The sequence below is a fragment of the Pelophylax lessonae genome (genome assembly GCF_965119305.1).
Source record: "Pelophylax lessonae genome assembly, chromosome: 3".
NCBI classification, from domain to species: Eukaryota; Metazoa; Chordata; class Amphibia; order Anura; family Ranidae; genus Pelophylax; species Pelophylax lessonae.
In genome coordinates, this window is record NC_138770.1 from 563,815,654 (window position 1) to 563,828,544 (window position 12,891).

The 12,891-nt window shown below is 42.9% G+C and overlaps 1 protein-coding gene across 2 annotated transcripts in view; it reads left to right on the forward strand.

Annotated features, from left to right (window-relative positions):
* Positions 1 to 12,891, forward strand: part of KIZ (kizuna centrosomal protein) — a 290,355-nt gene that overhangs the window by 57,401 nt on the left and 220,063 nt on the right. For both annotated transcript variants that reach the window (XM_082251350.1, XM_082251351.1), the window contains exon 5: positions 7,719 to 7,989. In XM_082251350.1, the coding sequence (XP_082107476.1) occupies positions 7,719 to 7,989 (271 nt within the window). The remainder of the gene's footprint in view (positions 1 to 7,718; positions 7,990 to 12,891) is intronic.

Sequence of the window (12,891 nt, forward strand, 5' to 3'; positions counted from 1 at the left end):
TGAAGCCTGAAATGTGGCAAAAGGTCGCAAAGTTCAAGGGGGCCGAATACTTTCGCAAGGCACTGTACTATAATGAGACTTTGGCCTTAAAAGGTACTCTGCCACCCTGTCATTAAAATAAAGCATTGCCTGCAAATAAAAGAATGAAATACGTACCTGCCCCATCTCTTGCACTGAAGATCTTCAGTATCTGTGGGTGTGATACTGGCTGAAAACTTTCAGAATTCAGCACTTCCTGGGTTGTCCGATTCTGTGGTTCCTTCCGCCAGACCTTACATTACTGCAGCCACATGGTAGGTACCAGCAGAAGGGACCACAGTGTGCAGTGGGGTAGCAGACATCCATAGTTCCCTGCATAGGTGTGCACAGCCTATTGCATTAGGCCCCTTTCACACATGCGGACCGTTCAGATCCGCCTGTCAGTTTTTCAGGCTGATCTGAACGGACACCATATGCATCTCTATGGGGCAGACATCCGATCCTGTCCGTCAAATCCGGACAGATGAAAACCCTATTTTCCATCCGTCTGGTGGATCGGATAAGAATGGACAGGCGGTCCGTTCTCATCCGATTCCCCCATAGAGAACAGCGGGGATCTGACACCTTTGTTTCCGCACACAGCGCTGTCACCCGCCTGCTCAGCAGGGATCGGCAGATCGATCCCTGCTGAGAAAAACGGAGTCCGCCGACGGAGCGGACATGTGTGAAAATGACCTTAAGGTGTACACCCCAAAGCTCAAACATACATGCCTTTCTCTGCAGCCCTTAGCTGCAGGGGACAGGGAATGAATGGGAAATGCTCTTTGCTGAGCAGCTCCATGTTCACGCACAAACTGAAGCATAGTAAACGCAGTTTACTGTTCTTCAGTTCTGAATAAACACAGTGAGTGACTGTGTTCATTTAGAAAAGGAAGGGGCTAGTAAATGACATATTTACTAGCCAATATTTACTAGCCACTTTTCCCTGCTCTCCATCCTGAAATATCTCCTGTGCAACCGGGGGAAAGCCAGCAGCACTGCAGAGCGGGGGGCAACACGGGGAAGGCCGGGCGGTAAGGGAATGAGCACCGCACTTGGTGATTAGGGTGTGCCTGGGCACACCTCTTGCGCATGCCTATGGTTCCCAGTAATGTGTTGGGTACCAAAGATTCTTTAGCAGTAGTAGAGACAAAAGGTCTGCAGCTTGTGCAGCTGGGCAGATATTTACTCTTTTCTATGCAGGGAATGCCTTGTTCTAATACTTTATTATAAAGATACGTATAGGAGAGACTTGCAATTGACTTGAAGCTTCTTTTTGGACAGAGTGGGGGAAGGGATAGAACCTCTGTCAAGTTTTCATTTGTTTGTGTACCCATTGTCTAATAGGAAGCGAAGGGGAGTCTGTTCACTGGAGACAGAGACTGTAACAAAATACTGTCTGTGTTCTCCCATCCAGTGAAATCTCCCAGGGATCATGGGCATGAATAAAAACTTGATGGAAGGATTTAGGGGAATACATACTGTATAAGGTAATACATGATGCGACATTCACTGAAGGTGTATCTTCCTAGTGCATGTGTTGTTTAAATTATGGTCACATTCACATGCTTTATAAATATGCCCTTAAAATGGCTGTAACCCTAAACAAAACAAAAAAATCCTGTTCCTTTAAAGCTGGTTATACAGCATAGTGCTTGTGCAGTATAATGTGTCCTTTCTATGCTGTAATATACCTGGTTGATCCTTCCTGTTCCTATGCCCCCCTTAGTGTGCTGACCACGGTAATCATGGCTGCTGATACATGATACCGTGGTCAGTTTATGTGCCTCCGTCATACCGCAATCTCTCCTTCTTCCCCTCCCTTCCTGCCTGTTAGCCCAGGAGTCTGTGTGTTAACCTTCTCATGGCTGTAAAACCACTAATCCCAAATCCCTGCACAGTATATCTTTGTGTAACAGAGGGGACTCCAGGATTTGTGACTTTACCACCCACTTTAGGTCTTTCCAAGTCTATTCTACAATAAAAGACTTTTGGCTGGTGATGGGCTTTAGGCACGGTTCACACACACTGGTGTGACATGTGCTCTGACTTTGAGAGCACAGGTCGCTCCCCATTAAGTGCAATGAAACCGCTCTATAGGAGCGACTTGAGTTGCTCCGACTTAAAAAAAGGTTCCTGCACTACTTTTGGTGTGAGTTTAGCACGACTTGCATTGACGTCTGTTAAAGAAGTCGTATGCAAGTCGTCCTGAAGTCGCGCTGGAATGTCGGCTTCAAAGTCACAGCAGTGAAAAGTTAAAGTTTGAAATTACCCCACATACCCCGTATATCTCTCAGTAATTCTGTCCATGATATCTCTACACAGCTTTCAGGATCTAGTCACCTGCTGCCGCCATTGTGCCAATTGCAAGCTTATTTGATTACATTAAAAGCCCCTTTCACATGCTGCGTGCTCCATTAGGATCAGCAGGGGATCTATCTGCTGATCAGAGCAGAGCGGGCGGATGACAAGTCACGTGTTTCTGAGGAGCGAACACGTACAGAGCCAGTTCTGCTCTATGAGCGGTCGGGTGTAAACAGACTTTGTTGTCCATTTACACCCTCCCCCCCGATTTGCCTAGATGGAGGGGGACAGATCTTTTTTTTTTTTTTTTAAGGATCAGAAGTAGGTAGGTGTAGAAGGACACAAGTCCATTTACACTTGCTGGTCCATAGAAGTGATTAGAGGGTCTAATCGGGTCCGCCTGAAAAGCTGGCAGGCCTTCTGCATTTCTATTTCATATTACATGTGACATGTATAGCACTGATGTGCCCTGCTCTGTCTGACTAAATTGGTGGATTGATGGTGAACCCCCCACCTACCTTTTACACCTGGAGGAGCATTAAAGTGATACTAAAGTCTTGTCTTTTCTTTTTTTTTTGCTTTAAAATAACAAACATGTTATACTTACCTCCTCTGTGCACAGAGCAGCCCAGATCCTCCTCTTCTCGGGTCCCTCTTCTGCGCTTCTGGCCCCTCCCTCCCATTGAGTGCCCCCACAGCAAGCAGCTTGCTATGGGGGCACCAGAGCCGAGCCACAGCTCTGTGTGTCCATTCCGACACGAAGCTGTGGTTAGGCCCCATTCCTTCTCTCTCCTCATTGGCTCACTGACTTTGACTGGCAGCAGTGGGAGCCAAGGGCGCTCCTCTTGTCTGTAAAGACTGGACATTTTTTTTTTTTACCTTAATGCCCTCCCTGCATTAAGATAAAAAAATGTATCTGTATCGCTCCCTTAGCCCCTTATACATACCTGAGTCCATTCTCAATCCAGCGCTGTGTCCGTCTACAGCGGTTATCTCTGCTCTCTCCGCTCTCAGAGGCAGCAATGGGAGCCATTGACTCCTGCTTCTGTCAATCAAAGTCTGTGAGCAGAAAGCAGGGAAGCAGGGCCGAGACGCGCTGTCTGTGTCTATGAACGTTGGCAGCATGGCTCAGATTCCAGCCCGCAGGTGGGCCCCATAGGAAGCAACTTCCTATGGGGGCACACCAAGAAGAGGCCTTGAGAGTGCCATAGGGGGCCCGAGAAGAAGAGGTTTGGGACCACTCTGTGCAAAACCATTGTAAGGGCTCTTTCACACGGAGCGGAGTGTATTGCGATCCGCTCCGGCACTTTTTTTTTACGGACACGGATGGCACTTGTGTCATCCGGTCCGTATGTCCGCATATCATCCCATCCGTTTGCGGATGATATACGGACATAATGTATGTCAATGCAATTTACCGTCCTTTCCGTTTTTTAAACGGAAGAAAAAATAGGGTTCTGTTCCGTTCCAAAAAACGGAACAGAACTGAAAGGACGCACATTGGATGTCAGCAGATGGTCATCCGCTGACATCCGCAATCCCATTGACATGCGTTATGTCCGTATATCATCCATAAAAAAATAGAATGATATACGGACATACAGAACGCCCGTGTGAAAGAGCCCTAAAACATGTTTGTTTATAATCAACAAAAATGTAGCTTTAGGCCCCATTCACACGATCGGACCGATCTGGTCCGCCTGTCTGTTTTTCAGGCGGATCCAATAGGGCCATCCAATCTCCTCTATGGGGAGGCGGATGTCAGCAGACATGTGTCCGCTGACACCCGCTTGGCATCCGATCCAACAAGATCCGCTAAAAACAGACGAATGGTGATATGTTCGCCATCCGTCCAGCGGGTCGGATCAGATGAAAACGGACAGACTGTTTGTTTTCATCCGATCTCCCCATAGAGGAGAGCGGGACTCTGACCGGTCCATCTCTGCACACGGAGTGTAGACAGACCTGTCATCCACCTGATCAGCGGATCGATCCCCACTGAGTAAGCGGAGTCTGCCCAAACGGATCCGCCCCATGTGAAAGAGACCTCACACCCACTGTAATAGCTTAGGTTTCTCCTGCTCTTGCTGTACTTCCACCTAGCAACAGTCTACTATAAAATAACTGATACATGGCCCAGTGATCCTAATTGTTTTTTTTTTTTTTTTCTAAATGTCAAATAGTTGCTTTTCTAAGCTCAGGGTGCCACTTGTAATTATTTTCTATCTGCATAAAAGTATCAAGAAATGTTTAACATCTTTGTCTATAATCATCCAAGACTTTAAGATGATTACAAAGATGGTAAACCTTTCTTGACTCTAAGTGGTGTCTATGGAAGGACAGGTCATCTTTTGTACTGGCTTTATACTTGGCAGTGCGTGTATCAGCTTTATTATAATCAAATGAGAATGATATGGTCAATATCAATATTTTTATACATTAAAGCAGATATTCGGTGCATCTGAGCACTACAAACCAAAAACACTATTAAATTCATTTTCAATATTCAAAGTAATTTCCCCCATCCATCCATGTCTATATGCTTTTATCTTATTGAGAATCCACTTTGAAAAACAGCCCCCTGGCACTCTGGCCGTGGCCATCTTAAGTAAGGGCAAATTATTCATGTAGCATTTACTTCCTGGAATCCATCTGCCCTTAGCTTAGGCATGCATGCAGGAGAGTGAGCTTAGCTGAGAAAACACTTCTTCCCCTCCTAAAGGCTCCTGGGTTACTCAGTAACCCAGTTTTTGACCCTCCTGGAGACTTCTGGGATGTATGACATCATTTGCCTAGGCACGAAACCAGGAAGTAACTGAAGAAATATAAAAACACAGTTTAAAACAAGTAAATAGGATATATTTTCCTATCTATTTACTAATGCTAGCAGCATGAAGATTAAAAATAATCAGTGTTGATTGGGTGAATGAAGTTCCATTTTAACCACTATCAAAATATTTTATTTTTCTTGTAATATAAATTAAAGTCACTTAAAGATTACATTTGAATGTCATAATGACTTCTCTATGATAATGTGTTAACGGGGCTGTACCAAAAGTAATGCAAAGGTGGGCATAACTTTTTTTTTTTTTCAACTTTTCCCTTAACCACTTCTCGACCGGAAGGATTTTACGATTCGGGACTGCGTTACTTTAACGGACAATTGTGCGGTCGTGCAACCCTGTACCAAGTAAAATTGATGTTCTTTTTTCCCACAAATAGAGCTTTCTTTTGGTGGTATTTGATCACCTGTGCGATTTCTTTATTTTTTGCTCTCTGATCAAAAAAGAGCGACAATTCTGGAAAAAAAAAAACAATATTTTTCACATTCTGCTATGTAACATTCCCAAAAAAAGAAAATGTAAAAATCAAAATGTTTTAACATTTAGGCCAATTTGTTTTCCGCTACATATTTTTGGTAAATAAAATCACAATAAGCGTATTTTGATTGGTTTGCTTAAAAGTTATTGCGTTTACTAACTACGGGAAAGATATATGTCATTTTTATTGTTTTTTTCTTTTTTTTTTTTACTAGTAATGGCGGCGATCTGCGATTTTTTTTGTGGGACTGCGACATTGCGGCGGACAGATCGGCCCCTGACTGACATTTTTGACACTTTTGGGGCTACCAGTGACAATACTACAGTAATCAGTGCTAAAAATATGCACTGTTACTGTAATAATGACACTGGCAGGGAAGGGGTTAGCACTGTGGGTGATCAAGGGGTTAAATATGTACCTATATTTTTCCAATTTTCTATAATTTATTTCTCAAGTGCCTTAAAAGTCCCGTTTAGGGGAACCTTTGTTCTTTCTTTTAAATATGTACCTAGGGGCATGTTTCTAACTGTGGGGGGCGTGGCTTGTGAAATGATCACCGAGACCTGTGTGTTTATATAGCCCTATTTTGGACACTTTTTGTTTACAAGTTAAAACCAGTATTTTTTCCTAGAAAACTACTTAGAACCCCCAAACATTATATATATTTTTTTAGCAAAGACTCTGGAGAAAAAAATATCGGTCATTGCAATATTTTTTGTCACGCGGTATTTGCGCAGCAGTCTTTAAAACACCATTTTTTTGGAAAAATTACGAAAAATCACATTTCACTACATTTAAAAAATACTAAACAGTAGAGTTAGCCCATTTTTTTTTATATTGTGAAAGATGATGTCACGCCGAGTAAATAGATACCCAACATGTTACGGTTTAAAATTGCGCACACCCGTGGAATGGCGACAAACTACGGTCAATAGAAATCTCAATCGACAACGCTTTCAAATTTTTGAACGGTTACCAGTTTGGAGTTAGAGTGTAGCTCTTTTTTTTTTAATTATTGCCCACGCTCTGGCGATCGTGGCAATACCTCACATGTGTCGTTTGAACAGTGATTTCATTCGCGGCTCGACTTCCGTATACGTTTTCTTTCGTGCGCGAGCTAACGGTGACGGGGGCGACTAAAATTTGTTTTTTTTTCCTATTTATTTTATTTTTTTTTTTTTTTCTTTATTACAGGTTTTTAAAAAAAATTAAAAATCTGATCACTTTTATTGCTGTCACAAGCAATGTAAACATCCCTTGTGACACCAATATGCAGTGACAGGTACTCTTTATGGAGGGATCGAGGGTCTAAAAGACCCTAGACCCCTCCACTACACTTTCATGTAAAATGAAAACAGCATTTTTGCGTACAGCCGTTTTTAAAATTTGCCGCCTTTTGCTGCAGAGTAACCTGGAAGTGACGTCATGGATGCCGCCTCCAGGTTACGTCATCGGAGACCCGATCAAAGCCGCTTCCGGCTTAGATCTGGACTCCATCCAGCCGGCGGACGCGCCGGCTGGGTGCTCGGGTTTCCCGGTGGGACGGGAGGCCCGGGCAAAGTCACGGAAGGCGGCGGGAGGGTGGGGCGTCCCCTCCCTCTCCCGACCCGCATCGGTCGTTACCGACAGAAAGCCGACTGTCATCTGTAAACCACGGTGCCTCTAGCTAGAGGCATCATCCCGGTATAATCCTGCAAATTCTGCCGACGTAAATATACGTCACTTTGCGGTAAGTGGTTAATCAATCTGTGCACATTGAGATTGTCAATGGTGTCATCTTCATAAACATTCTAAGTGAGGCAGCCTGCACCCCTCCTTCATCAAGAACTTAATGAGAGCACGTTGCTTCTGCTTGCAATCTTCTATTTACCTCCAATGAAAAAGAAACATTACTATAGTAGTAGAGGTAATCAATGTAAATTTGGAGCAACCTATGTAAGTTATTACAAAGTATGCCCAATTTAGCATTACTTTTGGTACAGCCCTCATCATTTTTTAATGTGATGATGAATTTTTTATAAACATTTTGTGTCCCTACAGTTTTTTTACATTGTCCTACTGTTTGCCATCAATAGGTAATCATCAGCTGTCAAAACAAGAAGATGATGATGATTTTTTTAACAGCAGTAGTGACCTCACAGTCTCCATCACTGATTCTGATGACATGTCTGCTGATGACCTCCTTGAGGCCATAGATGGGAAAGAAGAGCGTTCTACAAATGCCCAGAAATCTAAGGATGAGGAAGTGAAATGGATATCTAACAAAAAACGTACTAACCAACATTTAGAAAGTGCAAAAGATCAAAATTCACACGAGGATTCTTCATCTGTGTCTACAATAAGTAGGTAAGTCCAGGAACTGTATAACAAAATATCTTTTAAAATGAATGCTTAAAGTAGAACTATAGCCAAGACTTTTATTCCTCCATTTCTCCCCCATTTTCCTCATTGAGAGGCACGGGAATTCTTAAACCCTTTGGTTACACTGCTGTCTACCAGAGGCTTTGACAATGGCAAACAAAAAACTGTAGGCCATCCCTGGGTATAACCCCTCCTAGTACCAACATGCCTTAACCACTTTAATACCGGGCACTTTTACCCCCTTCCTGCCCAGGCCAATTTTCAGCTTTCGCACTTTGAATGACAATTTGCGCGGTCATGCAGCACTGTACCCAAACAAAATTTCTATCATTTTGTTCACAAAAATAGAAAGAAAGATAGAAATAGATAGAAAAAAAAATTCTTTTTTACATATTGTCAAATTTATTTTTTCACATTACATTTTTTTTTTTTTAATTTTTTTTCTTCATACTTTGACCAGAGCAAAATAATGTTACCATAGTAACATTGTACTACTCTGGGGAAGTGATCAGTATTTTTTTTTTTTTTACACATTATGTTTGCTTAAAGCAATATATTTCATTGCTATATGCAAGCATTTTACGGATTCATTCCGTTTGTTTTGTTGGAATTAATGTGCAAAAAAGCTATCAGCGCAGTTATGTGAAATAAATAGATTAAATAAGATTTTTTGAAAAAAATATCCGGCAGCCACCACCAGATAGTGTTATCCACTTCCACAATATAAGTAATTAAAAACAAACAGGTGCTGCGCCAGAAAAATGAATAGTGAATATGTCAAAAAAAAATTATATGTATAATGACAATATGTGTAAATAATAAGCAAACTCAATGACCTTAAATCATAAGTGCTTCCCAATATAACACAAAAAAATCAGAAAATAAATAAGTGTCAACAAATCAATATGTGCATACACTCAAAATCATGAAATTAAATGTCCATAAATAGGTGCATTCCAATCCTCAAAGTAATGGCCACCACAGACGTTGTTTTGAATTACTTGTTTTGTTGGAATTAGCTGTGATTGGCCACAGCTGATCACATGACACAGATGGGCTATGATTTGCCATCTGTACCATGTGATCACTATGACCAATCACAGCTAGAAACACATTTGTACACAATGGATGGCTTGAAAGGAAGCCATCAAAAAGGAAGCCACAATTGTCATGTGACCTGCTGTAATTGGGCACAGCGGTCACTAAGTACAGGCAGTGGGCCAGTACAGTGATTATTCATTAGCTGTGTCAGGCCCCAGCGTCATCCTGCCATAGACCGGGTGGCAACCGGTTAAAGAGGCATGCCTTAAAAGAGCTCTGGCCATACTTCTTCTGTGGGTCACAGGAGTGCACTTAGTTCTGCACTCAGTTCTGGACTCCTGTGACCAAGAGAAAGCCGACAACGAGCTAAAGCCCGCTGTAGACATCCCAAACCCATAGGTGTTAAAGTAGAGCTAAAGGCAAAATCTTTTTTTTTCATTTTGGATAGAGCAAGGAATGATTATAAACCAGATAAAAACTGCGATATTTCCTCACATATAGTCAATTAGGGGAAAGAAGGGACATTGACTCAGCTATATCAGTCTCAATAACCACTTTAAGACTGGAAGGATTTGCCCCCTTAATGGCCAGGCCCTATTTTGTGATTCGCACTGCGTTACTTTAACGGACAATTGCGCGGTCGTGCAAAGCTGTACCCAAACTAAATTTACGTTCTTTTTTTCCCACAATTAGAGCTTTCTTTTGGTAGCATTTGATCACCTGTGCAATTTTTATTTTTTGCGTTATAAACAAAAAAAAGAACGACAATTTAAAAAAAAAAAAAAAAACAATATTTTTCACATTTGACATTCCCAAAAAAAAATTAAAAATCAAAATTTGTTTTCTGCTACATATTTTTGGTAAATAAAATCGCAATAAGCGTATTTTGATGGGTTTGCACAAAAGTTATCGCGTCTACTAACTACGGGAAAGATTTATGTCATTTTTATTGTTTTTTTTTTTTTAGTTACTAGTAATGGTGGCAATCTGCTATTTTTTGCGTAATTGCGACATTGCGGCGGAGAGATCAGACCCCTAACTGACATTTTTGACACTTTTGGGGGTACCACTGACATTACTACAGTAATCAATGCTAAAAAATATACACTGTAATAATGCCATTGGCAGGGAAGGGGTTAACCCTGTGGGTGATCAAGGGGTTAAATGTGTTAAATGTGAGCCTAGGGGAGTGATTCTAATTGGGGGTGTGTGGCTTCTGAGATGACCATAGAGACATGTGATCCTATATAGCAGGATCACATGAGCTCTGTGATCATCCCAGGGAGAAGGACGGTCAGCTGTGTTTACAACAGCCGACCGTCCTTCTCTCTCAGCGGGGAACGATCGCGGTGTCGGCGGCAATCGGATCCACCTGACACACGCATCGGCTTCCCTGCTGACAAGTGCTCGCCCCTAGCCTCCTTAGAGCGAGCGACGAAGATGTACGTCGCTTTGCCCAGGAGCGGCTGCCTGGCGCAGTAAATCTGCAGTAGGAGGTCGGTAACTGGTTAAAGGAGTTGTAAAGTCAGAAGGTCTTTTATGCTAATGCATTCTATGCAATAAGATAAAAAGCCTTCTGTGTGCAGCAACCCTCCTTACCCGAGCCCCTTCTCTATCCAGCGACATCCACGAGTACCTCAGCCATCTCTCTCTCCTGATTGGCTTGGACACAGCAGCAGTGCCATTGGCTCCCGCTGCTGTCAATTAAACTTGGTTAAGTAAAAGCAAGCAGCTTGCTGTGGGGGCACTCAAAGGGATGGAAGGGCCAGGAGCTCTAGCCAGGGACCTGAGAATAGTTGGATTTTGGCTCCCCTGTACAAAACTATTACACAGAGAATATAGTAAATATAATATGTTTGTTATTTTAATAGAAAAAAAATGAGATATTACAATCACTTTAAGGTGGTGTCCTCGGAACTTGGCAATAACTACACCACCAAACGGGCAAAAAAAACCCCTAATTAGTTAACCATCTGAAGAAGTTTCATATGGGAACAACTGCGATTTTATTACAAAATGACATAATCAAACAAAAAATGGTTAATATCCATGTCAAGTTTTTATTTTTTGCCATCTGTGTCCACGGTCTGCATTCGGGGATATGAACTCGCACCTGTACAGCTGTCAAATTGGGACCTGCTGTGCTCCAGTAGACATGATTAGGGCTGAAAAATCAATGCCTAACCATTGAAAAATCAATGCCTAAGCCTTTACCTTAATAGCAGGTATGCATTATAGAAAACAATGTTTAGGCTTTAGAACCACTTTAAACTGGCCATAGGTTGTTCACAAAAAAAAAAAAAAATGTGCTGTGAGCTCCTGAAGTCCAAGATCGGACGAACCTTGCCTTCCTTCATGGGAACTGTAAAAATATTTGAATAAAAACCTTGTTTTTATGTGAATCTTGAAAATGGTCTGACTCTGGAACCGGTACAATGACTCCTCATGCTAACAGGTCCTGCACTGCCCCGTATAGGCCCTGTAGCCGATCGTGAGAACTGGCTCTCTGCCGGGATCTGCGGTCCTGACATTCTTTCATTTCTGAATGGAATTTTTCACTTTTTTCTTTTTTCTTTTTGTTCCTGTGTGAACTACAATCAACCTATTCCTGTGTAAACTACCCTTGTGTGGGGGGACGTCTTAGCCTTTTTCCGGAACCGTGGACCTTGCTCATTCAGGTCAAATGGGTCCACGCGTTGATTCGGTTCGGTTACAATATCGTTTTGGTCCTTTCCTCCGGCAATGTTCTTTCCTTAAAACTTGCGCCTGTTTCACAATCGGCTACAGGGCCTATACGGGACAGTGCAGGACCTGTTAGCACACACAGTCATTGTGCCGGTTCCAGAGTCGGAACATTTTCAAGGTTTTTATTCAAATCTGTTTACAGTTCCCAGGAAGGAAGGCAAGATTCTTCCGATCTGGGGCCTCAAGGCTCTGAACCACTTTGTGCGGATTCAGAAATTTCAGATGGAGTCCATTTGCATGGTAGTAGCTTTCCTCCATCACGAGGATCTTCTGGCTTCTATCGATCTCAAGGATGCTTACCTTCATATTCCAATATTAGTCAGGCATCAGCATTTTCTTTGTTTTGCTGTGGGCAAGGCACACTATCAATTCGTGGCGTTACCCTTTGGTCTCACCTCAGCTCCTCGGGTATTCACAACAGTTTTGACCCCAGTGCTGGCCTTGCTACGGCAGAAGGGGATCGCGGTACTGGTTTACCTGGACAATCTGCTTCTGCGTGCAAAGTCTTCTTTGGCTCTAGAAGCCGACTTGGACATCACTGTGCGAACTCAAAAGTTCGGATAAACACTGAATTTTTAGAAATCGGTTTTGACTCCGTCCACCAAGCTGGACTACTTGGGTCTGGACACAGCATCGGCCCAAGTGTTTCATCCACATGCAAAACATCTGAAGCTACCATAGGATGCGATTCGGCTCCTGTTGTCCAACCGTTGGTCCTCGCTCAGGACTTGCATGCAAGTGCTGGGCCCGATGGTTTCCACCTTCAAGGTGGTTCCGTTTGCTTAGTTCCATACCAGACCTCTACAAAAAGATTCTGGCTAAAAATGGAACAAGAATCCACTGTCATTGTAATATCTGATCCTGGTGAGTCGGGGTACGAGGGGGTCTCTGCTATGGTGGCTTTGCTCCCCCGCGCTTCGTCTGGGAAAATCCTTTTTTCCCCTGTATTGGACTGTGGTCACCACGGATGCCACTCTGTCCGGGTGGGAAATGTATTGGGAGTGTACTTGGCCCAAGTTGTTTGGACTCGAGAGGCGTAAGAGGTATATGTTCCGGCCCTCTCTGCTGTGCACATTCCAGGGGTAGAGAAATGGCAAGCTC